Below are 16238 nucleotides of genomic sequence, written 5' to 3' on the forward strand. Positions count from 1 at the left end.
CTGGCTGAGGGCTGGGTGGAGGTGGGGGTGGAGGTGGGGTGGGGGGGTCTGTTGGCATTCTTGCTCCGTGTGCTTTGCGCTCCACCGGCCTTGGCTCAGCTCCATTTCCCCTCTCTACCCTCTCCTGCTCCTCTGACTCCCTCCTCCTCCTCCTCCTCCCAGCTCCATACTCGACACTCCCCCTGGTTCCTCCCCACCCGCTGCTCCTCCTGCTCCTCAACAGCCCCTCCCCTCTCGCTTTCACCTTCCTCCAACACTTCCTGGTTTACCCCCCCCAGCCCGTGGCAGCAGGTCCGGTCTTTGTGACACAGATGTACCCAGTTGCTCTGGGCGCTCCACACGGGGACCAGGCCTTGGCAGGGCCGTGTTTCTGGGTGTGTGTGTGTGTGTGTGTGTGTGTGTGTGTGTGCGTGTGTGTGTGTGCAGAGAGGAGGATGAGGCCGAGTTAGCACACACACACTCACTCACACACACACACACAGATGCTACACCTGGTGGTGTATCAGAGCTCTGACACCAAACGAAGGTAAACAATCGTCCAGGTGAGAGGAGCAGATCAGCAGTGAGGTGGACTCCTTGGTTCAGAGCAGGTCTTTATCCGTCCTCCTTTTGCTGTTTGCTGTCACCTCCTTTGGCTCACAGGAGGTGGACCTGGGGGTCGTCTGTGACGCTGTGCGGGGGAGTTTCAGCTCGTACTGTAAAACACATTAACACAGAGCAGAGAAACATGGAGGCTGAGTGTGTGTCTGACCACGTTTCTCCTGTGGAGGGGTGTAAGGGAGGAGCAGGAGGAGCAGGAGGAGCAGGAGGGGTGATGGTGGTGAGAGGGGAGAAATGGGATGCCTCCACACTCCACTGCTCTCCTCTCACACACACACACACACACACACACACACACACACACACACACACACTCACCTGCGATGGCCATTTCATTTCAGAGAGCAGCAAATGGAAAGGTGATCTTAATCTGCCCACACAGAGCCTCTGAGCGCTGATGGACGCCACTCTCTGCTCTGTCTGAGCGCGCTCAGTGACGGAGGACTCTCTGGATCCAATCTGCCCCCTCAGACCCGGCTGTCCCTGTTTTCTGCTGAGTCCTGATCCTGCTGCGCTAACCAGGAGTCGACTCCTGTCAGAGCTTTTCAGCCTGACCTCTGTTAGCTCTGTTAGCTCTGTTAGCTCTGTTAGCTCTGTTAGCTCTGTTAGCTCATTACTCAGGTTTATCAGGCTGCTGTTAGCTCGCTGCTCATTACACACACACACACACACACACACACACACACACACAGCCATACACTGTTCATTGATTTCCTATAAGCAGCCTGCTGCAGCGCTTCATTAGGACCTGATCCCAGAGCTCTGGAGGAGCTGGACTTGGGGAAACCGGTTTATAAGATCCAGACGGTTTCCTCTCAGCATCACTAACACGTTAGCATGATTAGCTTCATACTAATGACACAGCAACCTAGAGCTTAAAGAGACATTTAGATCATATTCAGAGGAGTTTGATAAAGACTGAGGATGGAGTCTTATTTTCTGCTCTGGTCGTATATTTTCTATTTCCAGCCGCCTGCTCTGAAATGAGGAACAGACTTTGTTGTAGGTTTCACAAATAACCCAGTACTTCAGGTTTCGACAAGTCAGCAGCACCAAAAACCAGGACTGGACAGGATCTGCAGAGACTGAGCCAGCGTCTCTTCTTTAAAGGAAATCATGTAAACACAGGAAACACGATGCTGCTCCGCAGACCAATCACAGGGCAGGAAGTCAGCGCCACTTTAACGTACAGTTACAGCAGAGGGAGGGGTCGCAGGCTGGATACAAACAAACACCAGGACACAAACAGGAAGACTGTGTTTATCAGCGAGGACGTGAAGATTTCAGAGCCATGGAAACAGATAACTCAGTGATCCAGCAGCTGAATGTCAGAGTTTTAAAGAGAAACCAGTTTTTGTTTCTCTCCTCAGAGGGGAAAAATTTCCCTTCATGACTTTTGATTTCTCAGTTTTCCCTCACGAGCATCCAGACAGTCTGACATAAAAACTAGAGGACTTAAACGACAGGTTTAGAAAAAAGTAAAATTAATGAAGCTATGATACTAGGATATGTGTTGGTCCTGGTTTTAGAAACAGTAAAACCATAAAAACCAGTTTCTCTGTGGGTGTCGTCCTCGTGGTGGACCTGAGTAAACCCCCTCCTCCTCCTCCTCCAGCCCCTCCCGGTGCTCTCTCCTCTCCGTCTTCTCCTCCACACATCTCGGCTCGAGGCTGGACCGAGGCTGCAGCTCCACCCGCACAGCCGTTACCATGGCAACGCTATCTGGGCCTACCAAAGACCTGGAGCCGAAGGACATCCTGGACAACAATACAATAGCAGCAGAGCCCGGGTACCTGAGGGACTTAGACCTGAGAGGAGAGATCTGGGGGGGGCGGAGGGTGTGTAGGTGGGTGGGGGAGTAAATCCTCCCCCTCCCTCCCCCCTCCCTCCCTCACTAACAGCTCCAGCCTCCTGCTGGAGGATCTCAGAGGTGGTGGAGCAATAAATGAGTTTTTGTTATCATGTCAGGAGAAATGTTGAGGTCTTCAGAGCTCTGCAGGGTCTGAGGACTCTGAGGGTCAGGGTGGACGATGTGTATCAGCACAGGATGTAAAGGATGTCTGTGTGTGGCTCCTGATTGGCTGAGCCTCTTTCTGTGGTCATGGCGGCCGTGGCGGCGGCTGAACGCAGGGATCTGGGCCGCGTCCTGCTGCTGCTGCCGGCAGCGCGGAGTAATGGAGATGTTTAGAGTCTGCTCGCCGTGCGTGCATTCCTCCATGTACTGCTGCTAAAATAATAAGAGGCAGGGAGGTTACCTCAGGTCGGCTGAGGGATACGGAGCATGCATTGTTGTGGTTGGCTCCTCCTGAGTCTCTGCTGGAGCTGCAGCACGGAGCCGCGGGTCAGGACAGAGGAGAGCTCTTTATATGAACACAGAGATGGAGGAGGATAAACACTTTACTTTAAAGATCCACTGCAGCTCACACAGGTCTGGTTTTACTCTGCTGCTGGCTCCCAGACCAGATTCTGCAGCTTCCTGTTCGCTCTCAGTCCATCCTTTGGATTAAAAACAGGTTTTCATTTCTTTTATTGGCTTTATCGACGTGATAGGACGACAGTATCCTCTAAACATGCTGGTCGTGTTTTAACCCCTGAACCGGACCAGCACCTGAGAGCTCTGCTCCCTGGATCCGTCCTTCACTATGAGACTGCCTGGTTCTGGTTCTGGTTCTGGTTTGGCTCCTGTCACTTGCTCTCTGATGGATGAATGTTGGGTCTCTTTAAATAAATTAGAAAAATGTTTTTGGCCTTTAATGAGAAATAAAATGGGATTTGAAGCTTTAGAGGTGCAGTGTGTAGAAATTAGGATAAAAGCGACACAGAGCAATTAGATTTTACAACGAGCACATCTGTTCCTAAAACAATCTAAATAAACAAATAAATAAATAATTATCTGAAGGAGTATTATTATTATTTTTATTTTAAATATTAATAATAATAATAATGATTATAATAACACTGCTACAGTTATTTCTTCTTCTAATAGTTATCTTCCATTTATTTTTTAATTTTTTTATTTACTTTGTTACTTGTATTATTATTATTATTATTATAGTTTTTATTTATAATAACAATGACAATAAAATACAAGTAACAAAGTTCTTCAAAATAAGCAATAAAAAAACAGGTAAAAGTGAACAGCAGGCAGTAAAAACAAATAAAAACAAGATTAAAAAAGATTATAAACAAATGCAAGAAAGAATTACCAAATAAAATAGAATCAATTTAGTAAAAAATTGAATATAATAAAAAATCAATTAATTAATAAATAAAAAATTAATTAATTAATTAATCAATAAATAATAATAATAACAATAAAATACTTATAATTATTTCTAATTATTATTATTTATTTATTTATTTCAGTTATTATTATAAGATCAGGCTCATATTGAAAACTACATTTTGCTCCGTCCCCCAAAGCTGCTGTAGTCAAACGCGGATGTTTGTTATGTCTGCCTCTATACATGTGACCCTTGGTAATATAAATATAAATATAAAAAGCTTTTTACTAAATGAATCAAAAGAAAAGGAAAGTTTTATGGAAGATTTTAGCTCACTTATTTTAACAAACAAATAAAAATACATGATCTTATTTTCACTGTTTCTGTTCGGACAAAGACTGACCACCTCTACGCACTGCTCCTTTAACATGTTACCTGTTAAACAGACGTGTGTTTGTATGAGTGAGACGTTTGATCATGAATATCTCCATCTTTGTGTTGACATTTCACCTTTTCTCACATTTCAATTATTGCAGCATTTGGAGAGAAAACATGTTCACGGCTGCTGCTGCCGCTAAGTCCCCATAAATCACAGCCAGTGTTTGTGCTCCATTGAAGTCTTAAGAGGATTTTATTCAGCGTTATGAAGTGTTATTGGCCCCGCAGCAGCCCACCAGGCCATTGAAATGTGAAATACGTCGAGGAGTCACGCTGCGCTCTGAGTTTGCTCTGTTAGCCAGCATCTCTGTGTCAGTCAGCTCCTGACGCTCCTGGAGCAGAAAATCAGAGTCTATTTAAAATGTGTTTATCTCTCAGTGGGTGCACAACATTGTTGATGTTCATGTGTGAATAACTGCGAGTGTGGGACCTGCTTAGTCATGCTAAAACACCGTCTTACACCTCCTCTGTATCCCTTTGCAGGCAGCCGAAGAAACAGGATGTTAATGCTCGACGGAATGCCTGCAGTCCGAGTCAAAGCCGAGCCCCTGGACTCAGAGCAAGGGGTAAGACAGACGCTGTTTTCCAGACTGTTCCCTGAGTTTCCCCTCCCCGCCTTCCCTCCTCCCAGCAACGGGCCCATAATCACTCCCAGGCCTGAGCCAGGGAGCCAGAGCGAGTGTGGGGGCTGAGAGGAGTGGTCGGAGAGCATGGTAGGAAGAGGAAGAGGAGGAGGAGGAGGAGGAGAGGCACAGCTGGAGCAGGAATGCATCAGGGAGTTTCAGGGAGGCGACGGGGGCCGGCAGAGTCCGTGCTGGATGGGGGGGTCGGGCAGATGTAGTCACAGCTCCAGGGAGGAGGAGGAGGAGGAGGAGGAGGAGGGGCACATGGGAAACTCTTGAATCTTATGGTCTGTCCCTGCCCCTGTTCCTCCCTCAGCTCCCCTCGTCCTCCCTGTCCCTCCTCTCTGTCTCACACACTCCAGCTCCCGTCTCCTCTGCGCTCCCTGTCCCTTCACCTCAGACCCCACAAGGAGGAGGCCTCCACATGTTCGTACGGCTCTAATGGGTCGATCCATCCTCCACACACCCCGCTTTAAAAACAGGTTTAAACACGGAGGCTCCTCTTTAAAGATGTTTGAACTTGGTTTTCTGCAGATCCAGACTCTGTGAGGTTAAACTGTTTCTGAGCCAATCCGAGCGTCTCTTCCTGCGCGGCGCTGGATTAAAGCGAGCGTTCTGACCCGGTTAGGACCAACATGGTTACCTCATGCAGGTTTGCGTGGCCCACATACAGAGCAGCATCAGTGCTCTCCAGTCCAACATACCTCGAAATAAAGTGGTCTTGTTATGTGAAGCTGTTGCTAGGTTACAGGGGCTTTGTGTTGCTGCCACAGCTGTGTGTGTGTGTGTGTGTGTGTGTGTGTAAGAGTGAGTGTGTGTGCATGCAGTGGGCACAGGCCACTTAATATTTGTTATCATGATGAATTAGAGCCCAGTTACTATTGATTTCCATTCATAAGGTATCAATAACACGGCGGCCCTGATGCGCTCCTGCAGCTCTCGGCAGGAGAGGAGCAAAAGAGTTTCTGTTGAGACAAAGCGCGATGAGCGGCGAGCGTTAGCTCATGATGGATGAGGAGAATAGCAGCTGCTGATAACCCGTCAGGCTCTCTGGAGCCGGGCCGTGGGCCGTGGGCCGCGGGCCGTGGGCTGTGTGGGGGCTCTGTATTGATAAGAACTGGGCCGAGCGGGGGGGCAGCAGGTGCTGTGTTTCTGGGTGTCCTCTCTCAGCGGTGCGGGCTAATACCTGGTGTTTGAAGCCGCTCTGCGTACTCACAGTGATGTCAGTGGCAGACAGGATGTGAGCGCTGCAGCCCACACAGCTTTGAAGTGCACACAGATCCGATCTCGCCCTGTAACAGAGTGAGCTTCCTTTAGACAGCAGACAGACAGTTTAGGCTGTGCAGAAATGTGGTCTTCATTTGGGTGGCCGGGGGCCAAGGGCTTGCTGGAAATGGTCCGCCTTGTTAGACAATTCGCCTGCGAGGGGCTGGAAAATCTGCCCTGCTAACCAGGATCCCCTAATAAAGACAATGGCACGAGGACAGAGGCGGCAGGCGGGTCCAGGATGTCTGTGCCGCTACGTGTGAGTGGGAGCCGCTCTGCGTAAATTTCTCTTTATCAGTCAGAGCGAGAGTGGAGGTGGTTCAAGTTTCCAGCTCAGACGTTTCTGATGACCTAAATGCAAATCCGTGTTTTTCTCTTTGGTTTCACACAAACACAGAGTTACTCTGACCTTTAACCCTGAGCGTGCTCACACAGGAGCTACAGCGTTAGCCTGATCCTGCAGAGCAGAGAGGATAAAACTAACCCTGAAACTTTTCAACCTTCACATACAAACTTTAACGAGAAGAGTGTGTTCAGACGGCTCTGATTAAAGCCAGGAGCTCTCTGATTGGCTCTCACTGACAGAGAAGCTAAGCTAACACGTCATTTGTCCACATCACTTCAGAACAGCTCCTATCTAACATGTTAGCTTAGCATCAGATTAGTTAATGCTCACACACAGCTGCAGTAAACTCTCTGTAGCTACAGGAAATACTAAATCATAATAACTCTACTTATAACAATTAATATATTTACAGTCCTCTGTTGTTTGTTGATTTTCTTTAAGAAATCTATGGAAGCCCATTTCTGCCAGTTTTTTTAAAAAAGAAAAATCTAAAAAAGCTGAAATTACGAGATAAAATTCTGTCATATTACAGCAGCTAGAGCAATCTGTAGAGTACAGCTGAAGCTTTGTTTTTGTTAAGGTTTCTTCCTGTCTACTTTCTCATAATTTCGACTTTTTTTATTATTTCTTTTTTTGTAATTGGCAAATATGGGCTTCCATAAAAAATCCCATTCAGAGACAGACTTGTTCATCGCTCTGAATCATTTCCTGAACGCACTGATCAGATCTTTAGCTTCTTTATTTCCTCTAGTCTCCTCCTGTTTTTCTCCAGCAGCGCGGGGATCAAACCTGAGTTTCCACCCTGACGCTCTGTAGGAGAGAAAAACAACATCTCCAAACGCACAGATCAGTCTCTGAGGGTCTGACGACTTCAAAGCCTGCGGGCAGTGTAGCTGCAGGCAGTGACGCTCACATCCTACACTGAGCATGCTCAGAGACGGGGAGCACGCAGGCAGCTGGACCCTCGCCGCGGGGCCTGTCAGGAAGGCGACGTGGAGCTAAAGCAGGAGCTGAATGAGCCGAGCGCAGAGGACGGTTATCATCACAGTCACAGGTTATTAACTCTGACGGGTTCCTCCAGGAACAGGCAGGAACTGGAGGAACGTAGAGAGCAGGAACTTTAACCAGGAGGAGGAACCTTTAGGTGGAGAGAGGCACCGTTAGTCCCTGGAGCAGAGCTGGTGTAGATATCTCATAATGATGGATCATAATGTTTCTGTTATCCTCTGAAACTCCTCCTGTGGGATAAAAAAATATTTAATAACTTTATTTGTTCCCAGTTTGACACAAACTCTCTTTGATTAGTGAGTCCAGGCCGAGGCAGCAGCACACGAGTTAAACACGAAGGAACAGACGAGACCTCAGCCACAGGGGGCGCTCATTCACTGGTTTATCCACGAAGTTTGAAAACCTCCAGCCGCTCATATTCATCTGGATTAACGTGAAGAAATGAAGGATTATCAGTCAGGTTATAACAAAGATCAAGACTTAAGAGTGCATTTAAAGGACGAGACACAGTGTTTAATAAGTGTCAGAGAATTGTTCTTAATTTTCAAAGCGTCTTGTTAAGAATAAGGACTAAAATCTTCCTCAATTTTTTTAGTTTTCTGCATCAAAATAATTCATATTTTTAAAAACTTTAATAACAAAGTTATCAAACCGGCCCAGCTTATCAAACATGATACAAAAGTTAAGTCATGAAGCAATATTTTGGTGGATTGGATTTTATTAAAAACGTTAAAAACCGTCTCAGTTCAACAAAAAATCAGAATTTTCTGGATTTTTTTTTTTTTTTTTTTTTTTTTTTTGCGTAAGTTGTTTTTTTGACGGGTCAGGCTTTAAGGGTTAAACGTTTCGACCCTGCAGACCTCTACAGACCCTGCTCCAGCCCAGCTCCTCCTTCATGTCTGATTTAACAGTGTCATGAGGCTCCTCACTGATGCTCGCTCTGCTCTGGAGCTCTTTCCTGATGCTCTCCCTGCTGCAGCCTTTAATGCATGCACGTTAAAGAGGGGAGGTGTGCTCTGCCTGCCTCAGGCTTTGACACTCCAATGATAATCACTGCACTTTAACCATTGTTTAGTCCTGAGCGAAGTTGATCTCAGTCTCTGAACTGCTCGATCCGATCAGAGGCGATTCAGCCTCGTGAAACGTGACAGATCCAACCCAGAGTTCATTTAATCAGAGGATCCCTCCTCACTCATGTCTGATCCTAACAGACTCATTCATTCATTCATTTTGTGGTTTACAGCTTAAATTTAATCATACAGTCAGTGTACGGTTCATGCTGCTGATGGTTTGTGGAGCAGCTCCTCCTCCTCCTCCCCTGCTGCTCCTCTCTGTGTGTTTCTTTATTAAGAGGAGGGCTCGTCCTCCCAGCTGAATCCTCCCTGCGCTCTGGATTATTTGAGATCTCCCTGTTTTTTTTTCACCCAGAGAACTTAAAGCAGTTTTCTATAAATGGTCAGATCCTCCAGGGCAGAGAGGAAACAACCAGAGCTCTTCATCTCCTCCTGCTGACTCTCATCATCACCTGCAGACACGTCAGAAACGCGCGCTGGGAGGTGGAGGATGACTCAGAGCGTGGCGTGACCTTTGACCCCTCCCCTGAACCCCTCAGAGGTGCAGAGTTCACCATGTGAGGGCATTTTTCAGGGGCTCTGCTTTGTTTTCCTGCTGAGGAGGAGGAGGCGCTCGGGGAGCAGCGCTTTGATTCATGCGAGGTCGTAACACTTCCTGTCGTCCAGCGAACACGTCTGGAGTAAAAATAGTTGAGCTGCTGCGTAGAGGAGCGAAAGCCTGAGCGCAGATCCTGTGATGGCAGCGTTACGTAAGGGGACAGAAATGTTCAAAACAAACCCGAGGGTCCTCTCTCTTCTCCTCTTCATCTGCTGCAGCTGGATTTTCCCTCCACTCAGGATTTTTCCTGCATGATTAGTGAAAACTCCTGGATGTGCTCGCTCCCCGATGGCCCTGAGAGTGACTCAGCCTCCGAAAGGCTCCAACACCGCTCCCCACACCTCCCACACCTCCCACACCCAGCCCGTCTGCAGCTCCACACTCAGAGCCTGCAGGAGAAAGACCAGGACCAGGACCAGGTTTGGGATTCAGGGGCAGCAAACGGCTCCTGTGTCCCGTGGACGGTCTTTATTTCGGTTTCTGGGTTTCTGAAAGTCCTGCAGACGGAGGGCTGTGTTAGTGAAGGAAGTGTTGAAGGAGCCACCAGCGTTCGCCTGAGGAGGCCCATTGCCCAGGGAGGGGGGGCAGAGGGGAGGAGGAGGTGGGGGGGGGGCAGGAAATTGAGCCCATATGATGTTTTTCCAGCGTCACAAAGGAGATTTAGGAGAGATACGAGAGGAGCCAGAGAGAGAGAGAGAGAGAGCAGCGTTTCTGTGGGAGTGATGGAAAACAGCAGGAAGACAGAGCAGCCCACGCCAAACAGACGAGAAGGAGAGGAAGGAGACGCAGGGAGGAGGAGGATCTATCTTTACTCCTGCTCTCCATCAGAGTATGACATCACTCCCTCAGACCAGGAACACTCAGACCAGGAACACTCAGACCAGGAACACTCAGACCAGGAACATTCAGACCAGGAACTCTTAGACCAGGAACACTCAGACCAGGAACACTCAGACCAGGAACACTCAGACCAGGAACACACTCAGACCAGGAACTTTCAGACCAGGAACTTTCAAACCAGGAACTTTCATACCAGGAACACTCAGACCAGGAACACACTCAGACCAGGTTCACTTAGACCAGGAACACTCAGACCAGGAACTCTTATACCAGGAACTCTCAGACCAGGAACGCTCAGACCAGCAACACTCAGACCAGTTAACTTAGACCAGGAACACTTAGACCAGGAACACTCAGACCAGTTAACTTAGACCAGGAACACTCAGACCAGGAACACTCAGACCAGGAACATTCAGACCAGGAACACTCAGACCAGGAACACTCAGACCAGGAACACTCAGACCAGGAACAATCAGACCAGGAACTCTTAGACCAGGAACACTCAGACCAGGAATACTCAGACAGGAACTCTTAGACCAGGAACTCTTAGACCAGGAACTCTTAGACCAGGAACACTCAGACCAGGATCACTGGTGACGTTTGTTGGTGGTTTTTGTTTATTGGACTTTTTAAAAATTGTCAGACCAAATATTTATAAGACATTTCGTGTCGTCATTTCCTTCTTTTTTACAGTTGTCATGGCGTAATTTCCTTTTGTTTGTCCAAACGTCTGAACCTTCTAAAATTAAGCTTTCACACTGGGCATGGACTGTGGTCCTGCTTGGTCTGGACCAAGTCCACCTCTTTTAGTTCAGACCAAACAGAGGAGTCCAAACGGTGTGAGAGCCTCTTCCTGATTAAACTCAGTTATTTCTTCACTCGCTCTGTTTAATTTCCTTCACTGTTTTTATTTGATCTGGTACAGGCTCTCTGAATGGGTGTGTATGTGGTTTCTGCTGTTTCTGCAAACAGCCTCTAGTGGACGCTACAGGAACTGCAGGTTTTAACACTTTGCATTTGCTTCATTTCTTAAAGATCAGACAGTGTTTGGTTGGTTTAACAGTTAGCGTCTGTGCTCAAAGTGAGCCCAGTAAGACCGAACGTCCTGTGTGAGGGGTTCAGGTCTCTGTGGGGTCTCCAGCTGGTCTGGGAACAGATGCTGGAAACAGGGAAGGTCTGATCCTGTACAGCACAGAGCTAAACTATCAAACTTTAAAAGAATATAGAATCAGTCTGAATCATGTTGAAGCATAAAAACATTTTAAATGAATGAATGAATGAATGAATGAATGAATGAATGAATGACTGAGAGGATGACACTCTAACTCCTCCTCTCCTCCTCTCCTCTTCTCCTCCACAGTCGCCCAAAGTGCGTCCGTACTCTGCGATGGACGGCGTGCCCTTCTTCCTCAGCAGAGTCAAACCCGAGCCCCCGGAGGACCTGCTGGCTCACGACCTGCACTTCCACACACAGACTGAACCTGTGGACCTGTCAATCAACAAGCCCCGCCCCTCCTTCTTATCCTCCACCCCCACCACCTCCTCCTCCTCCTGCTCCCCTCTCAGATCCGCCTTCTCCCCGTCCTCATTATCGTCGTCATCCTCCTCCTCCTCCTCTCCGTCGGTCATCACCTCAGCCTCGTCGGTGCTCACGCCGGGCCCTCTGGTCGCCCCTGGATCCGGGGTCAGGGGTCAGCCCTATTTGCACATCCTGCACTCTGCGCCGCCTCCGTCCAGCCCGCTGAGCCTGCAGGGAGCCGGGAAGCTGGCCAGCCATGTTCACCGCATCCCGGTCGTGGTCCAGTCGCTGCCCCTCATGTACACCACGGCCGTTCGATCCCCCTCCAGCCTCAACAACGCCATCATGCTACCTCTGCTGGACGAGGCCAAAAGCCAGGGCAAAGGTGAGCGCGCTCCGACACCACTCCATATTCATACTCTGACCCGGTTCTCCTGGGATCCTGGTCCGCATTTCATCAGCTGGAGTCAGGAGCGACTCAGAGGTGTTCACACTCTGCTTCCAAACTTTAACCTCAGGATTTATAAAGTTTTTACTCTGTAGGAAAAAAAGAGGAGAGTCAAATCTCTGCAGCATGAATTCACTGAACTTCAGATTCATGAAGTGCAGGAAACACTGAGAAACCTGTGTTTTCAGGTTTGATGTGATGTAAGCTCTAAAAATCAATCTGAGTTTAATTGTTTCTGTAAAAGCTCCAAACGTTGAGTTCAGTGCAGCATCAGTGTGAGGAGAGATACCTGCAAACCTGAGAGGAGGGCCTGAGACCGGCCAACGACGGGCTGTTTACCATGCTATATCTGTCTGCACACATGCCCTACTGTCTCCAGTCAAACACAGAGCCAGGCTGTGTGTGTGTGTGTGTGTGTGTGTGTGTGTGTGTGTGTGTGTGAGCGCTCTGTCAGACACGGCCCCTCAGGCGCTCATGTTCCCTCCTCAGACTGAAGATGAGCTCGCCGGGTTTAAAGGCTCTCCCATCTTTAACTTGACAGAGATTTCAGCGGCTGTCTCAAACAGCCTCAGGTAACCGGGGCCACACCAGTCGCTCCTCTTCTTCTCTGACGAGGAGTAAACATGCGAGGCAGTCTGAGCGTCAGACCTCACGGCCCGGCCGCCCGCCTGTTATTGGTTTTCTCTCTGGGTGTGGTTTTTACTGCTGGGAGCCGGCTACAGGAGGTGTTTCTGTCCGAGGCAGAGGAAAACATCAGCTGCTTTTCACAGAGGTAGCTTCATGAGTCCCTGCAAAGACAGAAAAGCCCCATCTGTGTGTGTGTGTGTGTGTGTGTAATCAGAACATGGAGATGGACCTTCAGCCAGCTGGGCGGGTCGGGCTCCTTAGAGATGGGCGTTTAAACACCGAGGAGTCCACAGGAAAAACAAGCCTTACATAAGAGGGTGTGGACACAGACTGAAGATGGGTGGCACTTATACAAACACACACACACACACACATACACTCACACACACACACACACACACACAGTCCGATCTGGGCCCTGCCCGGCTCCACAGGCACCGAACACAAAGGACGTGTGGTTGGTTGATGGGTGGAGTCACGTTAACGAGCTGACGACAAACAGGACGTTCAGATGTTTAATCTGATTCACTGGGAACATCTGACCACACACACACACACAGACACACACACACACACACACACACACACACACACACACACACACACACACACACACACACACACACACAGGTTGTTCTCTGGTCTCTGTCGAAGATTTGATTTAATTTTATTCCTGATTTCTTCTTATTTTTATTTCCTGCGATCAGATTTACTGACTCCATCCTTCGTCTTCAGAGCGATGTGTTTGAATTTTTAGTTTTTAATTCTGCATCATGATGCTGCTGTGGTGGAAAACCTGTTAACTGACTAACTATTAACAGTGAAACTGAGACTCAGCTGAATCCGATCAGGAATGAGACTCTGAGGATGAAGTGAAGCAGAAAAATAAGGGTTGTTTGTGTATCTGTGTGTTTCTAACAGTTGAGGTGATGATGTTGTTTATGATGATGATGATGATGATGATGAAACCCTCAGTCACTCTGAATCCGGCTCCGTATCTGAGAGAAAGCAGAGAAACATGCACTTCCTCTCACCCACAGACTCGCAGGTTGGCGTCCTCCCTCGGAGCGTCGGGTACCGTCTCCTTTCACTGTCTCCCTGTCTCCGGCAGCACGTTGCCATGGAAACAGGGCTTGACTAGAAACAACAGGAGAGAAAGAAAAGAAATCCGGTGCTCTGCCCACCTCTCCTCCTCTCCTCCTTTGTGTCCCCTCGCTCAGAAACACCCCCCTCCTCCCGACACACGATGCGTTTCTGACTAATTACAGGTTTTCGGCGAGCCAGGCAGGCTGGTGACCACTCCGCACTTCTTCCCTCGTCCACCACAATAGTTAGAAACCCTTAAAAGCAAAAGCTCCCGCAGAGCTCCTGCATTTCTCTGTCCCCCTCGGTAATAACACCATGTCTGCTCCTAACTGTAGACCCTTATTATGGGCCATTACGGCCACAGTCTCGGCTGAGAGGGCAGAGGAGGTGAAATCCTGATAGCTGGTAAAAGCAGCGGGCGCTCTGAGGCTGTGGATGCTGCAGAGCTCAGAGGAAAAATACATCAGCAGTTATCTTTTAGTGACGCTTACGTCCTCAGAAAGCAGAGAAATAATCTCAAATCTTCACCTCCTTTGTTTTCCTAACAGCAGGAGCAGCTCTGACGCGCTCCTGTTCAGGTGGTGAGGAGCGTCACTCTCAGTCTCCAGCATGAACGTCAGAGCGTGGTGACGTTTTTATTTAACGTCAGATTCAGCCGCTGCTGGTCGTCGTGTCTTCACGACAGTGTGAGGTTAAAGCTGTGACAGACTGAGGCTACACGCTGAGGAATGAGACTCAGAGTCAGGGTTAGACCATCGACTGTAGGATACATGGACGCAGTCTCTGTGACGTCACTCGACTGTGTCTGAAACTGAGGTTTAAAGCAAATCGTCGATGGGGGCCATATTGGAAAGCCACTAACAGCTGCCTGTCAATCAGCTGAGCGGAGCGTCTGATTGGGCAAACTCGTGTTTCTAACTCCTTAAAGCCTGACCCTGAAAAATAACCAAAAATTCATTTTTTTATTATTATAATTTTATTTTTGGGGCTGAGATATTTATCAGACTTTTTACAAACTCCACAAAAATATATTTTTTTATCATTTTGTTTTTATGCTATTTTTTTTTGTTTCACATTTAATCAATTGAGCAGTTTTTTTAAAATATTTTTTATTTAAGTTTTTAGTAAATTTACATTATTGCAGAAATATGCAGAAAATACTTGTTTTAAAATATGAGACAACTTCAGCTGCCTGCAGTGTGATGGCTATCCTCAAGGGGGCAGAATACATGCTTAGAAAAGCTTTTAACAAATTTTTTAAGGAAATATGTATCATGTTGAAGAGCTGGAGCTTTTTGTGGCTTGGTGTGTGTGTGATTTTGGTTCTTCTGGAGCCAGCCTCTAGTGGACACTTCATGAACTGCATTTTTTAGCGCTTCTACTTTGCCTAATGTTTTCAGACCAAAGGTTTCCACTTGGCAGAGGTGTATGAATACAGTCAGGATTCCTGCTGGTGCAGCATGGATCAGACCTCCCCACAGTGCCCCCTGCAGGCCTGGAGCTGTGGGTCTGCAGCTTTTCTCTTTCTCAGGTTTTTTTTTTCTGGTCTGTGAGTTTTTGCACAGTTTGTGTTCATGCTCTACTTTCTCTCAGCTGTTGTTTTGGACGTTTGTGAGCGTATTCACAGCACAGCATCTCTACTGGTGCAACATGTTGGAGTGACAGAGAAAGTTCAGGCTGTCACGGATCGTTTGGTCTCGTTAACAGCTCTCTGCTCTCAGCTTTTAGAGCCTGAGGATGTTTTTAATAAGGACTTCTGCCCATAATGTGTTTCAGACTCACGCTGTCTGTGCTCATACTGAAGTCAAACCTCTGCCCTGAACGGTTAGATCAAGAGACAAACAGACGAGGTTTTCTGTCCTGATGACGTCTCTCGGACAGGTCCTGATTTTTTTAACTCCCTCCCTGGATTTCTGCGGAGAACGCAGCCTGTGTCCATGGAGACAGAGACGACAGCATGGCTGCAGGCTCTGGCAATATATCCAATGAGTTGTCCAGGGGAGAAGTTGTCACAACTTGTGGGAAAGATGAAACTCTGTCATGAAGCTCCAGAGACCGAGGACTGTGAGCTCATTGGCTCAGAGGGTCGGGGCTGATAACACGCCGGCCTGTCAAACCAAGGCGTGTTTTTGGTGACTGAGCAGAAGAGGGCGATCAAAGCGGGGACCGGGCTAGCTGGCTAATTATCAGGATGCTCTGTGAACGCCGTCCAGCAGAGGGAGGACGCTCAGACTCAGGACGTCTTCAGGCTTTCATGCTGAACTCTGTCATTACTGTGAATCTGAGTCTCTGTCAGGAGAGCAGAGCCCCACTGAGCGCGCTCTGTTTCACCAGCAGGAACACACACGCACACACACACACACACACACACACACACACACACACACACACACACACACACACACACACACACACACACACACACACACACACACACACAGATCTCTCAATGAGGAGTTTAAAACACATGATCCAGTTTATTTCATTCAACGAGCTGTGTGTACATTCAGCTGCTGGACGGAGGCCTGTGCTCTTAGCTGAT

The 16238-nt window shown here is 48.1% G+C and overlaps 1 protein-coding gene across 2 annotated transcripts in view; it reads left to right on the forward strand.

Moving 5' to 3' along the window:
• The window catches only part of klf12b (Kruppel like factor 12b), a 46596-nt gene that overhangs the window by 17636 nt on the left and 12722 nt on the right, over positions 1-16238 (forward strand). For both annotated transcript variants that reach the window (XM_074694921.1, XM_074694920.1), the window contains exons 2-3: positions 4746-4828; positions 11377-11920. In XM_074694921.1, the coding sequence (XP_074551022.1) occupies positions 4763-4828; positions 11377-11920 (610 nt within the window). In that variant the 5' untranslated portion in view covers positions 4746-4762. The remainder of the gene's footprint in view (positions 1-4745; positions 4829-11376; positions 11921-16238) is intronic.

Source organism: Halichoeres trimaculatus, unplaced genomic scaffold (genome assembly GCF_033239565.1).
Source record: "Halichoeres trimaculatus isolate MK-OKI-2021-1 unplaced genomic scaffold, fHalTri1.1 fHalTri1_scaffold_19, whole genome shotgun sequence".
Taxonomy (NCBI): domain Eukaryota; kingdom Metazoa; phylum Chordata; class Actinopteri; order Labriformes; family Labridae; genus Halichoeres; species Halichoeres trimaculatus.